Genomic DNA, 18,985 nt, shown 5'->3' on the forward strand with positions numbered 1-18,985 from the left:
TACAACAATACATGACAGAATATATTATGTAACAGATAAAAATTGATGACAGAATAAATTCTGTATAATAGAAAATTACGGGATAACTTGGCATGGTATGACATATATGATAACACACATATATACACTGTAGTTCCTTTACTTAGCACACATACACAGTAGACTGCTAGTAAGTTAAAAGCTAACTTACCTCGATCTCCGCGTTTCTTATAAAACTTCAAGTGCGATCACGAGGAACTGTAATTAGTGATTCTAAAAGTTAGAACTAAATCACTAAAAATTTGAAATATGAAAAATACTAACTTAAATAGTAAAATTTTCATTTTACTCTTTACATGTGGGAAAATGACCGTTTTACCCATAACTTAAGGATTTTGCATATTAACTCCAAAAGTTTCCAAAATTTACATTTCTCATGTAAATTTTGTCCTAAATTTAAATATCAACTCAGAAAAATTTAAAACAAAACACAACTATGAAGAACACACTATGGCCGAAACATCCATAGGCCATTTCCCTTTATTTTTGTTGCAATTCCTTCCAACTTCAAAACTCATGCTTAAACCAAAATTTTGCAACAAACATCTTCCAATCCTAAGTTCAAAACCATATTTAAAACATCCATTTAGAAAAAGCTAATAATTAACACCAAACTTTTTTGTAAAAAGATCCAAGCACTTGAATCACAAGTTTTGACCTTAAATCAAAACATCTCCAAGAATTTCAAAAATCAAATCTTACTTCTAACATATTCATAATATCATCTTAACATCAATCATGCTTTAAATCATCAAACTAAAGTCACCAAAATCATAAAATAACATTTGGAGTTTTTGGTTTTACACTTAGTCCAAAAACAGAAACTTTTTCCTCAACTAGTTTTGATAAATCTCTTAATCTATGACTTATAAATATATGATCTTCAAACCAAACCATTAAATGGTTTAAAAAGATGTCCTAAAACATATATAAGCTTCTAATTCAAGATCACATGGTTAGAAATTAACCAAAATATAAATTTAGCCAAGAATATCCACACTTTGGCTTATCTGAATATCTCTTTGCATAAAATTTCATATCTTTGAAACTAACATCAATTATATTCAAAATAATAATATAACATGTATATAAGATGTTTAGGATCCTCCAATAAAATTATCAAAGTTATTAGAATAGGTTTAGACTACCAAAGAGTTAAACTTTCTCAAAACAGAAACTGTTTTTCCTCTTTCAGTTTCTAAGTTTCTAAATCTAAGAAAATCTTTTATCAAAACCTTTAATCATGCAAAACTCCTCAACCAATAGTCATATATACATGTTAACAATACTCCATAAAAATTTCGGACCAATATCTATCCATTAGCTTGGTCAAAAACTCCAAACTATAACATATTCTCCAATTTACCTTTCAGAATGACCTTTCTATAGTTTATACAATATTTGACTGACCAAATGATCTTCAAATGAGGCAAATAAGGTATCCATGTAAACTAGACTCAAAAAGGAACAACTTATATGAAGGAGACTTTATGATAAAACACTTACAACAGATTCAAAATTGGCGTGTAAAATACCTCCTAAAAGCTGTCCGAGAGAGAGTGTTTGATATTCTTTCAATGGAAAGTGTAAATGAAGATAATTTCGTGGGGAGAGGTGGCTGGAGATAATTATGGATGAGATATGGAAGAGATGAGGCTGGAGTTGAGAGTTGAGTGTAGTTTTCTCTTACCCAAAATATCTATAAAAGATTATCTCATAATATTCTATCCAATAGTATTTACAAAAAATCAACTTAAGATATTTTTATCTAATAATATCTATAAAAATCAACTCAAAATATTTTTACCCAATAATATTCATGAAAATTATCTCAAGATATTTCTTTTTATCCAATAATATCTACAGTTTTGAACAGACGTTTTGTCCAAAAATATGAAAAAATGTTATTGCACCATAAGACTTTAAATAGCCCTCCGAGTCTAATGGCACAAACCATAATACATTTTGACACTTCTAACTATCTCCAATAATCAAAAACACATTTCTGATATCATAGTAAATAATAACACTAACTATGTAGTTAGACAAAAACCTATACGATTAATGGATTCATGAAAACTTATGGGGTTTTCACGAGGTTCCTAAAGTTAATAGAAATTTCACAATTGAATTTCTAGCGGGCTGTTACATATTCCATAGCTCTATTTGAACCATCATATTTCATACTCATTAATCTATTCATCAGGCCTCCAGTTTTAGCTTTATCAGATTCAATAAACTTTTGTTCTATGGCATTCAAAAAGTTTTTAGCATTGTCATTGTTTGGAATAACTCCCATAATGGAATCAGATATAGATCGTTTGATGATCTTTAACCAAAGCCTGTTTGCCTTATCCCACTTTTGATATTTAATAGTGCTCTTATCACTAGATTTTGAAGGCTACTCCTCCAAGACAAAATCCAAATCCAAAAGATCAAGTGCTATTTCTACGCCTGGATTCCATCTTACATAATTATTTCCAATCAAAATTTCAATAGCAGATAATTGACTTGAAAGAGGGGAGGCACTCAAAACTGTATAAACATAAAATAATACATTTTATTTAATTATCATCCAAACATAATGCATGCAGTCAATGGATAATAACATATATATCTAATTAATATGGACTATTAATTAGACAGTCCGTAATTAAACTCGAAACCATATGAGCTTTATTACGGTAAGAGCCTTGGTGCATCATTGTAAAGTCACATTTGGGCTGACTAAACAACATGTTATAAGGTACTCTTAAAACATATAATGAAACAAATTAATAAAATCACATCAATTTTCAAAATACCATCACCTTTAGGCAGAAGGAAATTTCTAGACTAATGCAATCTTATTAACTACTTCTCACAATTTTCTAAAATATCACACACAACAACACCTTTGGGAAAGATATTCTGTGCAATAAACTAGAAAACAAAGATATATATATATATATATATAATATATATTTTTAAAGAACAAATATCAATGAGTGTGCCACTTTGACGACTACCACCCACTAATATTTCAAAAGATTTCTCTTAATGGAAAAATAGGATCGTCATAATGCCCATAAAAATCAATCACAAAATAGTAATTATAATCATCAACTTGACATAATCAAAGTCAGAATTCAAATGTGATTGAGAGACAAAAAACAGTGTGAATAGATCAAGCATATAAGAAAACAAATATGTTTAAAATTAAATATGAACTTGAAAAGCATATATTTACAAAAGAATGCTTATAACAAGATACAAAATTAATATGCATCCACATACATGCTTAGAGAGAGTACATATTGCATAGATCTTACAAGACATTGAATAGTCACTAGAAAATTTATCATAATATTCAGTACATTGTAGCCCCTTGAAAAATGTGTAAATAATATTTAAAATTATAAAACAGTGTCTTATGATGATACAAAAATTTTCCAAAAAAAAAATATAAAAAATTTAATAGGGCAAGTAAATAAAAATTGGAAAAAGAACATAGCAAAAACACTGTTATTGATGTGTGTGGGCAACGTCTTGGCTGAGGAGAATTCACCTTCTACCTCCAACTGGGTTTGAAAATGGGTCGGGGGTTATTGTTTCGGGTCAATGAGTTTTCAAATTTTCCTAATTTCTTGCAATTCTTGGGACAAAAAATAAAATTTATTTGGGGAAAATAATATTAAGTACCCGAAAAACACATATGGTATTTTAAAACAATGGGTATCCATGTTTGATATAGATGAATCAAACTTTGAAATGGGTATGAACCATAGTTTTGTAAAACTCAAAACCCGCAACAAGCAATGAAACTGGAGTATTTAAAACAAATAAACAACATCCCAGAAACTATTTTGATATACTTTTGATGAATTTGATCAGTCGTTTATAAAATTCGATTTTCTTTTCAATTAAGGGTTCCAAAAAATATAAAAAATAATGAATCCATAAAACACAACTATAAGGCCTGATTAATATATCAAAAAAAAAAAAAAAAACAAGGAGATTGAGAGAAACAAAAATCCCAACGTTTTGAAGATTTATAATAAATGTGTTTCCACAAATCGGATTTTGAGTATTCGGTTTGTATAAGAAAACAGAATCAAAATTACAAACTCAAGAACACCCTTTTTATTCGAAAGATTCTAAGCCTAGCATGGTGGCTCTAATACCAAATGTTAAAAACATGAAGCATGCTAGAAAAGATAATCTCAATAGATGGAGACAGTTTAGGAATTATAAGCAGTGTACCTACTGAAGTCATTGTTAAGAAATGCAGACTAAATCTTCCTCAAGATGGAGACAGTTTAGGAATTATAAGCAATGTACCTACTGAAGTCATTGTTAAGAAATGCAGACTAAATCTTCCTCTCCTTGCTCCTCCAAAATATTAGTTTTCAATCGGGACAAACTAATGGACATACTGAGAGAAGAGGGGACCTAGCCATATATATGGAAACCTTTTGGAGTCCTCCAATTAAAGACTCAAATCCCAATAAGTTTAAGAAATTTTCAGAATAAAACTCTGAAAGTTTCTAGGCCTATATATATAATTTACCACATTTAAATAGGATATAATCTTATACTATTAAGGTGCAATAAATCTCAAATGATCACTTAATTTAGTGGGTTTAACCAAAGTACCATTGTGAACAATATATATATATATATCTAACTCATTTTTATAAAATATGCAATCAAATGTAGCCCATATTTGTAATTATTCTAACATCAACTACACCATCCCCTTTTTGGTCTCTCCCATCTCACTATCTTATCCTGTTTCATACAAATTCTCGGTGTAGGAAGGTTTAAAGATTGCAGCAATGCGCCATCTCTTTTACTTGTAACTAGCTATCCGTTCACAATTTATGTTATCTACTCAAGTACGGGGCAAGTACTAGGTCCGATTATCAAACATCTATAAGGATGGTTAGTCTTTCAACTTAGGGATTGTTTGGATAGTGAGATGAAATGATATGATTTTAGATAAAAGTTAAAAGTTGAATAAATATTATCAGAATATTATTTTTTAATATTATTATTATTTTACGATTTAAAAAAGTTAAATTGAGATTCAAAAAAATTAAATTATTTATTATATTTTGTGTAAGAATTAAAAAATTTTATAATGATTAAATGAAATAGATTGGAATTATTTTTTAATCCAAACGCACTTAAGTGTTCGAATGTCTAAATTTTCAGTTGACATGCGAAAAACATCAAATCAAGAAGAAAAAATCTACACAACCTCCCAACACCCCAACATCCCACCTTTTTTTAATTTTTTAATATTTGTTTTTGAATTTATTCTTTTTAAATTAATTTAATTATTTTATTCATTATTTATATATTAAATATTTAATAAAAAATAAAATAATAAAAATTAAAAAAAATTGGGGGTGTTGGGGTGTTGGGAGGTTGTGTAGCAAAACCCTTATAGAAACATTACATGGAAATAAAATAAGGTAAATACCTTTGTCATTATAAAAATCAAATCCCTTAATTAAATAATTATAAAAATAGAATGATAATAATTAAATGAATATGTTGTTTGATATTATCTCCGGCAAGACCAGATCACAACCTTAGAAAGGCTATGGAAACATTGGCCAGACTTTGCTCCTGATTTACCTGACTTGAATATTCAAATTTATTTAGCAAACCAAAAGCACACTTGTAAAAATGTATAAGGACATTCACACGAGAGAAATAAACGCACATCTTTTTTTAAAAAAGAAAATAAATGTACAAATATTATTTTTATTTCGTTAAATCCTGTAAGTAGTGACAAAAATTTTAAAATATTGAAGTGTAGGATGAACACAAATTCGGATACCAAACACCACATATATTTTCTTATTTCACTCCATCTCAATCCGAAATATAGAAACATTAAATTTCATATAATATAAAAAAGAACTAGAAGCAAAAAAAAAAAAAAAAAAGAATCGAAAATAATTTTTCAAACCATGAGTATAAAAATAAAGAAAAACTTAGTAACCTATGGTGGCTCCTCAGGCCACTATAGACAACAAGATTTTGGTCAGGTTTGGATATTGAGTTAAGATGAAATGAGTTAAAATAAATAAGATGAGTTAAAAAGAAAGTTGAATAAAATATTATTAGAATATTATTTTTTAATAATAATATTATTTTAAAATTAAAAAAATTGAATTATTTTTTATATTTTATATAAAAATTTATAAAAATTATAATAATAAAATAAAATAAGATGAATTGACATAAATTCATATAGAAACCAAGCCTTTGTCAAAGATAATTAAGATATTTTGGCTGATTGGATAGCCGAATGTGGGCCGTCTCGTGACATCCAAACTCTTTGGTCGCCAAGAGCTAAAACTACTGGTGGTTTGCTCGTGGTGGTGGCTAGCACTACTTTTGCTTCAACTCTCTGTATATGTCTCTTTGTTGGTATTTTTTAATAAATAATATTTATTATTACGTTTCTTTTTAGAGATGATGATTACCAACATTTTTTTTAAAAGAGGTCATTACCATTTGTACCTTTGCTTTTACGTTTGAATGTTTTTTCTCTTTAATTTTATCATTTAATTTCTAACCGGCTCTTAGTTAATGGTCCTATAAAGTCGGTTTTTACTTTTGAGTTTGTGATAACTGATTTCGTCTTTTTCGAAGGAAAACGTAAACTTTTTCTTCAATTGGTTGTTTCATTCATTGCACAGTTAGCAATTAAATTGAGGTTGGCGTCCAGGTTATAGTTTCGAATTAAGAGTGATGTTATTTCTCTGTTGGACGTAAGCAGTGTGTTGTTCATTTTGAGAAAAAGGGAAAGGAAAATTGTGTGTATATTTTTTTTTATAAATTTTCCAGATAATAGAGATGTGTTTTTTTTTTTTTTTTAGTAAAGCTTTGAGCTCAACCATTTATTCAGAGTTGGTTCGAGCTGTATGACGATCAGTTGGGCTATTATATCTTGAAGGAGTTAAGTTAAGAAGAGTTCTATTACACCGGTGAATTTGAGACTTTGTACATCATAGAGGGATTGAATCTCCTTAAAGAAAGTGAGATTTCTGTGTCTCAGTCTAAATTAGATTCTTTTTAATTTTAACTTTATTGTAATTTTTATTACATTATTGTGTGATTTCCCCCAGCAATTTTAAGGAAATTTAACATGGAGCCTACTACTGAAAAAACCATGAAAAGCATTGGAGATCTTAACAAGCCATTCCGTTTCAAAGGAGCCCATTTCAAGAGATGGAAGTGCAAAGTGCTTTTTTATCTAAGCATTCTCAATGTCTCTTATGTTCTCACTGCAAAGAATACTAGAAAGATCACCATTGAGAACATGACTAAAGCACAAGTGAAAGCTCACAAAGTAAAGATTGAAAAATATACCAAAGATGATTATAATTGTCGATGCTATCTTTCAAATTGTCTTGCTGATCAATTTTATGATTACTACAATACTACTTACAATTCTACAAAGAAAATTTGGAAAGCTCTACAGAGTAAATATGATACAGAAGAAGTCGGAGCAAAGAAATATGCAGCGAGTTGTCTATTTCGATATCAAATAATTGATGGAAAGTTCGTCATGGAGCAAGCCCAAGATTTTCAAATACTTGTAGCAGAAGTTAGATCCAAAGGCATCAAGATTGGAGACAATTTAATTGTTTGTGGTATCATCGACAAGCTACAATCTTTGTGGAGAGAGTTTCAAAAGCCGATGCGTCGTAAACAAAAGAAGACTTCCTTGGAGACCTTAATCACGAGTATTCGCGTAGAAGAGGAAGCTAGATGCCAAGACGCTTTGGTGTTTCAAAATGGTAATGAGGATTTCATGACAAAGGTAAATTTAATTTCTGAAAATGATAGCTTGCCCAAAGGTCAAAATATAAGAAATAGTTATTTGAAGCCGCAAAGAAACTATTTCAAAAAATTTGGTAGACCTCACAAAAAGGATTTTCAAAGTCAAAATGATAAGAACCAAGACCCCCTTCACAAAATCAAACTTGTTTTGTCTGTGACAAAATTGGGCACTTTGCTCGAGTTTGTAAATTTCGGAAGCAAGAAAATAATCCTCAAGTTAATGTAACTGAAAAACTTTGTGTAGTTATGATTACAGGCATTAATGTGGTTGAATTTGTTAAAGGGTGGTCGACAGATTCTAGTTTCAACATGCATGTTTGCTATGATAAAGATTGGTTCAAAAATTTTACGTTCTTTGAAAAAGAGAAGACTATTATGCTTGGTGATTCAAGTAAAACCAAGGTCATTGGGTGTGGTGAGGTTGAGCTGAAATTCACATCTGGACATATATTGATGCTCAAAGATGTACTTTATACATCGTCTATGAGGAAAAATTTGATGTTGAGCTTTTTACTCAACAAAACGGGTTTCAGACAAACTATGGAATCGGATCAATATGTAATTACAAAAAATGGAGTTTTGTGGGCAAAAGCTATGCTTGTGATGGAATGTTTAAATTGAGTATTGAGAATAAAGCATAGAATGTTTATCTTTATATGCATTGTTCTTTAATTTTTTTTGGGCTGCATGTTGATCTGGTATTAATAATAGATATGTTGCAATCACTAGTTTATGATTAATTCTCAAATTTGACAAAGGTCATTTGTGTAATATTAAAGAATGTGATCATGATTGTGGAGATTTGACAAAGGTTATTCGATGCTCGCATTTCACTCTTAAATTTTCAATGGAACAACCTTGTTTTTTTTACATATGGAATAAATAAATTTTCTATATTGAAAAACAAATTGAAAAAATGATTTTTTTTTTTAGTGAGATATGTCTTTTTTTAAAAAAAAAATGAAAAAGAAGATTTTTTAAATCCAAAAAGATTAGTGGGGGCCGGTCAAGTTTTTAGAAAAAAATTTCAAGGATTTTTGGCTTGTATGTCTTTCTTCAGGTTTTTTTTAAGCTTTTCTGAATAAAGCCGAGTGTTATTAATATTTTGATATTATACATTTTAGTGCATTTAGATTAAACTTATCCAAACGGTTTAATATTTATGTGGGGTACATCTATTATCTTTATTGGATTTGTTTAAAAACGTATATGGTGTTAATCTTCGAACTGTTTTGGTTATATTGTTATTGTTTAAGCCGTTTTAGAATTTAAGGATTCATTGCATGTTTTGGCTGCCGTATTTTTCCCAAGTCAACTATGGAGTTTAACTATTTTGGCTTCAATAAAAAAGTAAATTAGTTGAGAGATTTATTCCTTTATGAGAAAAATCAGATTCATCCATATTAATTTATTGTCATAGTACTACTACAATAGATAGAGTACAAAACTGTTATTGCAACGGTAAATCTAAATCCTTTGAAAGAAAAATACAATACTATGAGATTTTATTTGATTGATGGTGTTATTAATGTGAATTATGTTAAGTATTGTGATAATCTTGTAAATTCACTAACTAAGGCCTTGATAAAAGAAATGATCTGTTATACATTGAGGGGAATGATATTAAAACCTATAAACTCATGAGCCATGTATGAGGATACCTAATTTGGGGATCAGAGATCCTGAGAATCGGGTTCAATGGAAAAAACGAATCATATGATGGTCGTAAGAAATACATTATTTATTTTATTTCTCATTCCTAGGATGTGAGTGCATTTATCCTGTATTGTTGTGGAGGATGAGTTTTTGAAAAAACGGAAAAACTGTTTGGTTTGGTAGTAGAGAATTTTGAGATGAGAATTTTGAGTTTTAAGATGAAATATTAAAATATTATATTTTAATATTATTATTGTTTTGGTATTTGAAAAAGTTAAGAAAAAGTTAAATTATTTATTATATTTTATATAGGAATTTGAAAAAATTATAATAATGAGGTAAGAATTTTGAATTTAAGATGAGAATTGTGCCAAATAGAACCAAAATTCTATAGTTCTTATAAGTTGGGTTGTAAGAATTACAGGAGCACTCTTGATAGATTTCACTTATGTGAGTATGAGAGTGAGGTCGCTCTCTATGAGAACCAAGGTTATTCAAATCGGGATTAGCATAAGGCCATAATGTGTTAGCTAATAAAACTCATGTCAATACCTGGATTGTTATGTGTGAGTAATAATTTTTTATTTCTCTTAAGCAGTCATAATTCAAGTCTGAGACCACTAATGACTCTGAAATAAATGTTATTATTTCACTAAGTGTAGGTTTAATATAGAGCACATCTTCATGATGTAGAATAATCTTTCTTTGTTTGGAAATATCTCTATTATTTATATTATTTTTTATAATTAAAAAAGAGTGGGAGAATGTTAGTATTTTTTAATAAATAATATTTATTAATTAAGTTTCTTTTTAGAGGTGATGATTACCAATGTTTTTTTTTTTCTAAAGAGGTCATTACCATTTGTACCTTTGCTTTACGTTTGAATGTTTTTCTCTTGGTTAATGGTCCTATAAAGTCGGTTTTTTCTTTTAAGTTGGTGATAACTGATTTCGTCTTTTCCGGAGGTAAAATTTTCTTCAATTGGTTGTTTCATTCACTGCACAGTTACCAAATAAACTGAAGTTGGCGTCCAGAGTATAGTTTCGAATTAAGAGTGATGTTATTTCTCTGTTGGAGGTAAGCAGTGTTGTTCATATTGAGAAAGAGAGAGAGGAAAATTGTGTGTATATTTTTGAGAGATTTTTCAGATAATAGAGAGGTGTTTTTCTTTTAGTGGAGTTTTGGGCTCAACCACTTGTACAGAGTTGGTTCAAGCTGTACGACGATCAGTTAGATTATTATATCCTGGAGGAGTCAAGTCAAGAATAGTTCTGCTACACCGGTGAATTTGAGACTTTGTATACTGTAGAGGTCTTGAATTTCCTTAAAGAAAGAGGGATTTTTGTGACTCAGTCTAAACTGGTTTCGTTTCAATTTTAACTTTATTGTAATTTTCATTACATTATTGTGTAATTTCACTAGAAATTTTATATGTGTTCATTTTTTTTATAATATTAAACGTAATTTATTTTTTAACGCCTAAAAATAACACAATAGGCCGAAAGGGAAGAAAGATCCATTTCCTGTCAGTTGAGGTTGTTCGGCCTTAATCGATATAGAATGGAGCTCCCGGAGGTGGTTCGGTATGGCTGTACAATGTCGGTGCGTATATACATGACGGTAGGCAGTAAATAAATGCAAAAAAAAATAAAGAGATGGTGACATACATATTTACGTGGTTCGACGTAATATCTACGTCTAAGAAATTTGAGTAGAGAAGAGTCTACTATAATATGCTTATTTATAGTCTCTCGCCGTTTCTCTTACTCTCTATATAATGGAGATCTCCTCACTCTATCTTTTGTTGCAACTCTTCTCGTTGTAGTCCTCTCATGCGGTTCAAGAAGTTGAAGTTCTTGAGGTCGAAGAAGGCATTCCTAGAAGTAGTCTGGTCTCTGTATTTTATCCTTTGCCCCTTGCTTACTTTCATCCATTCAACCATTCTTTATGTTTCATCCCCTCTTTTCCTTTTTAACACCCTAACACCATTCTTAGGCTCCGTTTGGTTACACAGATGAGATGAAATGAGATGTGATGTTTTGAATAGTAATTAATAAAATATTATTATAATATAATTTTTGAATATTAATTTTGTATTGGGATTTGAAAAAGTTAGATTGTTTATTATATTTTATATTAATATTTGAAAAAATTGTAATGACGAATTGAGATGAGATGAGATAAGATTTTTTATTTTGATTAAACAAATAAGGCCCCCTTTTGTCTCTCTCTTTCATTTCTCACTTCCTTCATGATAAGATCCCATTGGGCTATGCCTTGAGAACTACTTTTGAGTTTGGTATATTTTATCTATTTTAATATTTTTTAATATGCAATTAATTATATTCATAGAGTGTATAAAAAAAACATAAAAATGATTAGATATCAAGAAAATCCGAATCCGTATACGCGCATATATATGAATCTAGGGATCTGCATTCAGGCGAAGATGCAAGATGTAGATATCTCGAATCGGGCGTGCATCTATACCCGAGCATGTATCCAGCCAAGTATCTTAATTTTAAAACTTAAATGAAAAAAAAGATAAATCAAACTTAAAACAGAAATAAAAATTAAAAAAAATTGAAAAAAGCTACCTAGTGACCCTCCTTGGTTGACGGTGGCCACCGACAAGGAATTTTTTTTTTATTCAAAGTTTTATTATAAAAAATTATTCTTATCATTCCTTAACCAAATCAAATTCTTGGTTTGATATGCCAAGGAGCCATTGGTCAAATCTCTTGATTTAATAATCGTGAAAATCAAATCAGGATAATAATCAAATTAAGTTTTTGGTTTGTTACAATCTACAATATAATCAAATCACATCCTTAAATAGAAAGGCTAAAAAGACATGGGCCAGACTTTGCTTTCTTAAAGTTACTGTCCGAATATTTTAATTTATTTCTACTTAATAGTTAAAGAAATAATTATTAATAAAATTGTGTATTTTTTAAAAAAATATTTAAGGATATAAAAAAATATATTTAAAAGTAAATAAAAGGAAGGTTAAAATATACCATGAGATACACTCTGTGGTAAATGCTCGCCAGCCTTAACATTGTCGTTTGATGTAATCGTTACATGGCATAGAGTCTATTTGGGATTGCTATAAGAGTCTTAAAAGTATTTAAATAGTCTTAAAAAATATTTAAATAGTCTTAAAATCTTTTTAATGAAAAAATTAAGTTGTTTGGGTATTATATATTAAAATATTTTTAATCTCAAATAAGTTAGAAAGTATATTTGAGAAAAAAAAATATTATTTTGATGCTTTTTTCTCAAATGTACTTTTATGGATAATGCAAAACATAATTTGAATTTTAAAAAGATTGTCAATAGACGAAAATAACCTTATAATTTTAAGAAAATTACACTTTTCAAACTTTCGAGGATATGGTTATAATTTTTAAAAACTCAAATAATCGTCATTTTTACCTAAGAAAGAACTTTTTAAATTTGTTTACAAACAAAGGTAATATGTTTGAAAATTGAAAGTTCTTTAAATATATGGTTACTAAATAGTAAATAACTTTTTAATAGTATAACTTTTTATTTAAGTTAGAAGCGTTATAGCTATAAGTTATATTTTCACGACAATCCTAAACATGCACATGGGATATTCAAATTTATTTAGAAAACCAAAAGCACACTCATAAATGAATAATGCTAGGCATCTTCTTGGCATTTTTTTTTTACTTCGTGATTAAGAAAGTGTTTTTCTAATAATGTTGTAATTTTTTTTAAATATTTAAAATTTTTAAAGAAATACATTGAAAAAAAATATAAAATTATACTAACAGGAGTCCAGCGAGAACTGCTAGCGGTGGGAGTAGCACCACTTCTCATAAATATGTCTATGACATTTAAATCTCACACTAGCAAAATATATAAACGTAGACTGTAGTTAAAAAAAAATTAAACGTACAATTCTTTTTTAAATTCGTAATTAAATCCTCCAAGTAGTGACAGAAATTTTAAAATATTTAAGTGTAGGGTGAGCACAAACTTGGGTGCCAAACACCACGGATATTTTGTTGAGAAATGCTATACATTATCCCACACCATACATTTTATATATTAAAATATCATTTATTTTATTTTATTTTTTATTTCATTTTATTCTTATTAAACTAATTGAATTATTCTATTTATCATCTACATACTACATATTTATTATAGAAAAATGAAAAAAAAATTAAAATAAATGTGGTGTGTGAAGTATGAGGATGACAAAAAGAATTTTCCTATTTTATTATTGCAATCAAACTCATTCCCAAGTATTTCTCAAAAAAAAAAAAAAAAAAAAAAAAAACTCATTCCCAAGTAGAGAAACATGGTTGGGTCTGATTGTTGAATTAAATTTAATTTTTTTTTAAATTAATCATTGATTAGATTTTTTTTCTTTACTTATCATAAAAAAGTTAAACTCATTTTAATCTATTTTATATGTTTCAATTTAAAAATTTAAACTCATTTTAATAGAATATTATTATTTACAACTTAATTTATGACCTTATCTCAACGTCAAAAAGTAAAAATTTCATAAAATATACAAAAGTTTCTTAAGCATAAAATTTCAAATAATAATATAAATAAATAAAAATTCAGCAGCCCATGATGACTCCTCGGGCCACCATAGATCGCAAGATTCTGTGGACGATGACTACGATTTTCTAGCGGATTGGACAGCCCGTGACACCCGAAGTTTCTGGTTGCCAAGGGATGACACTACTAGTGGCCTGATTGGGCCGATCGTGGTGGTGGCTACACTACTTTTTCATCTCACCCTTTGTTTTGTTTTTGTTTTTTTTTTTTTTTTTACCATAAGCTGATTATTTATTAGTAATTATTTTCTATTTTATTTCTATTAAAATGAATCTATTTTCATCATTATATATATATAATCATTTTCGTTATAAATAATTCATTTTAAATACCAATTTTTCTCATAAAAGATAATAAAAGCTAATCTTAAAAAGATTTTACAAATATTTGCTAGCATTTCTATACTATTGAGAATGTTAAACATCCAGTTCCAGACATGCATGCCCTTTAAAAAAAAAAAAAAGTTTCGAAATTAAAAACAGTACATGATGCAAAATTAAAAATAAAATCTAGTACTATGTATCGGAAATTTAGACTAAAGGATTGGCATGATCAGAAACTCAGACCTACCTAGCAGACGATGACAATGAGGCTTTTATCAATTAAAACTCTTCTCCATAAACTTCACAAACTCGCTAAAATCAATCAGTTCATCTCCATTCTGATCCACTGCCCTGATCATCTTTCTGCATTCCTCCACCTCTGACCCTTTTTCTAGCCCCAAATTGCATAAAACCTTCTGTAACTCTCTTGCATCTATAAATCCATCTTTGTTCGCATCAAACACTTCAAAGGCTTCCCTCACCTCGTCCAAACAAGCTGGATCCTCCTCAAATAGTTGTGAAAGCTCATCTGCACCGATTCTCTCCTGCATCTGATCCCCTCCAATTGGATCATAATTTAGTCCTAGTATTTCCATCACCTTCTTTACTTTCTTCCGGCTTAGTTTTTCATCCTCTGCGTTTTCACGTATGACAAACTGCTGATTCAGTATTTCAGTTCTCAGGCTAATCATCTTCGTCCAAACCTTCCATCTATTGTGGACATACCCTAGCAGGGGTCGAACATAGACGTGGAAACTTGTGAAGAAACCTCGAATTCTAACGAATAAGGTTGTCATGTTTGCTACGCTCTTGTCGGCCATCTTATTAATTCGAAAGAAAGAAAGAAATTGGATGATGTTCCTGCATGCAGTGTTGGTGATGCAATATATTAATTATTAAGGATATTGTGCTTTTAAGTATGATCGATATATATTTATGTGAAAGAAGCGTTGCCTCAGCTTCTGATGCAAGCGTCAACGTGAAACTTGTTGATAGTGCCGAATGACGCATTATTGACTATAAATTATAGCTGGAGCTTCGCGGAAATAACAGTGAAAATGCAGAAGAAGTTTCTCTGCTTTTTAAAATGTCTGTTCAAATTAAAAGTCTATGTACGTTTAATAGATTGTTTGTGATTTTACTAATGGTAAGTAGTTACGTACTTGTCTACTTCCAATACGAGCAAGCTCCAGATCATAAAGAAGGTCGTACTGAAGCATGGGAACATGAGAAATTCTGGCCGGAGGAGAGCAGTAGGCCGGCGAAGCCTATCTTTTATGTTGCCTTTTATCTTTTTCTAAACCATCTCTCTTATGGGTTCTTTTTAGGAAGTTTCCAACAAAAGAGAGAGGCGGTGAGTCGGTAACCGCCTCTCTCTTTTGTGTTGCTTTTGTTCTTTTCTAAACCATCTCTTTTATGGGTTTTTTTAGAAGTTCCCAACAAAAGAGATAGGCGGTGAGTCGGTAACCGAATAAGTTTGGTTAGATATAGATACAGTTTTGTATTAATTTTTGTATTAATATTGATTTATTTATATTTAAAATTTAAATTAATATTATTTTTAATAAAATTTATTTTTTAATCAATTACTTTATATTAATATATAAATTAATACGTAATTATATTTTCAACTATATTCTTAGGAAAAGTCTGATTGTAAGGTAATGTTGCAGTGCAAGAAGCCTTACTTTTCACGGCACCAAAGAAGACTTAAATTTCCACGAAATTTGGAGTGCTTAAAATCTTGGATCCCACGTAACCGCGCTGACCAGATGAGGATTACCTGCTGGCCAAGTCTCCTTCTCTCTCTAGATAATAAATTAATATTTTATCATTACATGTACGGTTGCATATAAACAACAATCTTTGATAAAATTAATTAAGATCAGTTCTGACGTCGAAAGTTCGGCTCATTTGTTAAATAAAATTATGATAATTTGTATAAAATCTTACTCAATTCATATAAATTTATTCAAATTTAAATAAGTTCATATTTATTACTTTTTATGATATTATTTCTATACTTCAATGGTCAAATTATGTGTAATTGGCAGTAAGGAGAATGTCATATATATATATAATGAGAAATGATATTTACATTCGTAGTTGTACAAGCGGCGTGTAGTCACTTTGAAAAAAATGAATTAATACGAGACTCACATGAAAAAAAATTAACTTTTTAATCGTGGACCCCACTCTTTTTTCAAAGCGGTTGTATGGCGTTTGCAATTTCACGACTGTATATAATATTGCTTATATATAATTACTCGATTCATATATAATTATTGATATATGTATATATAAACTTTGAAAAATTCTATTCATTATCCTATACACAACATACCACATCTTCATCTTTTAATTTTTTTCACTTTTTCCATTACTAATATGTACATGGTGTATGGATAATGAGTAGAATAATTCAATTCGTTTAGCAAGAATAAAAAAAATTAAAATATATAAAATATGTAGTGTGAGATGATGAGTAACATCCCTCGTAAACTTTATAAATATATTAGTAAAAATGTCAAAGTTGTTTATCAAAATTTGTAGATAAATTAGTTATAATGAATAATGTTATATACAATCATAGGCTATGTAAGCGCCACATTTTTTTTTAAAAAAAAGTATGGTACACAATAAAAAAAATTATTATTTTTTCATGTAAATTTTATTTTTTTTCAAAAAGAATGCGCGACACTTATATAATTTATGACTGTAAATATAATTTCTCTAAAATAAAACGCCTCATGAACAAATAATAAATTAGTTAATTTGGGAACATGAAATACATGAATTCGGTGATAAACTCAACCATCCAGTTCTACTGGGTCAAGCTTGGTTTGTTTATGCCTAGTTGTTTTATTTTACTTATCACTTTTGCTATCTTATGTGATTATCTTTTCCTCCAAAAACTTGGGAGTATTGTTGTATCCTCTTTTATTCAGTCATCTTAGGTCTATTTGGTTTTATAGATAATCTCATCCAATCTCATCTCACCTCACCATCAAAACATTATTTAAATACAAACACTTTTTAATTTTTAATTCTCAACTTTTTGATATAAATCTTAATCATTACAACTTTGTCTAACTTCTAAGTGAAATATAAAAAATAATTCAGATTTTTCAAATTCTAAAATAAAAATATTTTAGAAATATTTTAATTTTATAATATTTTTATTCAAAATTTTCTTACTTATTTCCCAAAATTCCATAAAACATTTAATTTCTTAAATCATTTCACAAAGTAACTTATTAGTATTTAAATATTTCTCATCTTATTTGTATAATTAAACAAGACCTTAGTGTTGATTTTAGGGATTTTTTATTTTTTTTAAATTTATTGCTCCTATGACTATTTTTATTTTTATTTTTGAGGTCATTAATTCTCTTAGTGAGAAACTAAGGGGTTGCTAATTAATCCAAAGATCTTGACTATCGCTCCTATGACTTTGATTAATATTGAATCTCAAATATCGCTGTTGGATGATCGAATATGATATAGTTGGGATATGTTCTCTATGGTTATTGCCTAATTGGGGTCATGAATTATGGTCAACGTACAAACCATGTTAGTTTCCACAAGGCTCGGAGGGAGATCCGTCCTGTATTTGCCACGTATACAGTAATAGAACAAAGTGCCCACAAGATACCAAATGGCAAAGAGGCACTTCATGTACAGTTCTAGATTATTAGTTTTAGAGACATGTTTTATCTGATGAATGAAATTATAATGATCTTTCGAAGATTGACGTTGAAATGGTTAGGGATAGGTTACTAAAAGCTGGGCCGGGTTTGGCTTTAAATTTAGCAAGCTGTACATTGAGATAGGGCTGTACAGAAAATCGACAAACCGGCCGGAACCGATCAGATTGGCCGCCGCCGCACGGAACAGGCCGAAACCGTCAGAGAACCGGTTGGCCGGCGGTAGGATTTAAGCCAAACCGACGTCGGCCGGTCCGGTTCGCGGTTCGCCCAGGGAAAAACCGTTGAACCGGCCGACTATATTATTTATATTTTTTTTGAAAATATTACTTATCTAAACAGCGCCGTTTCACTCATTTAAGTGGAACGGCGCCGTTTAACTTAAACTTAAGTGAAACGGCGTCGTTTTAGAACTCAGTAGTTGAAAAAAATAATAAAAGGAACGGCGCCGTTTAACCCTAGGGTTAACACAGCGCCCGTCCCCTTTCTCTTCTTCCTCGTTTCTCTTCTTCAACTTCTTTAACACATCCATCAGACCGGCCGCCGCCCCCTCCTCTCTCTCTCTCTCTCTCTCTCTCTCTCTCTCTCTCTCTCTCTCTCTCTCTCAAGGCACACGCAAGGCCAGCTCCGTCGCCCCCCTCCTCTCTCTCAGTCTCTCTCGCTCTCTCTATCTCTCTCTCTCTCTCAAAAATCTCAGTCACCACGGCTTCATTGCCGTCTCTCGCTCTCTCTCCCTCAGCAACCGACGACGCCGACGAACCGACTGGAGTTACGCTGAGACCGAGGATGACGGTTTCCTCCCATTC

At 30.0% G+C, this 18,985-nt stretch overlaps 1 protein-coding gene across 1 annotated transcript; it reads right to left on the reverse strand.

The window, feature by feature from the left end:
• Positions 1-14,467: 14,467 nt before the first annotated feature.
• LOC122311386 (probable calcium-binding protein CML45) lies at positions 14,468-15,453 on the reverse strand. Its single transcript, XM_043125933.1, has one exon. The coding sequence runs from the start codon at positions 15,291-15,293 to the stop codon at positions 14,748-14,750; it is 546 nt and encodes a 181-aa protein (XP_042981867.1). The 5' UTR covers positions 15,294-15,453; the 3' UTR covers positions 14,468-14,747.
• Between the last annotated feature and the right edge of the window lie 3,532 nt (positions 15,454-18,985).

Source organism: Carya illinoinensis, chromosome 5 (assembly GCF_018687715.1).
Source record: "Carya illinoinensis cultivar Pawnee chromosome 5, C.illinoinensisPawnee_v1, whole genome shotgun sequence".
NCBI classification, from domain to species: domain Eukaryota; kingdom Viridiplantae; phylum Streptophyta; class Magnoliopsida; order Fagales; family Juglandaceae; genus Carya; species Carya illinoinensis.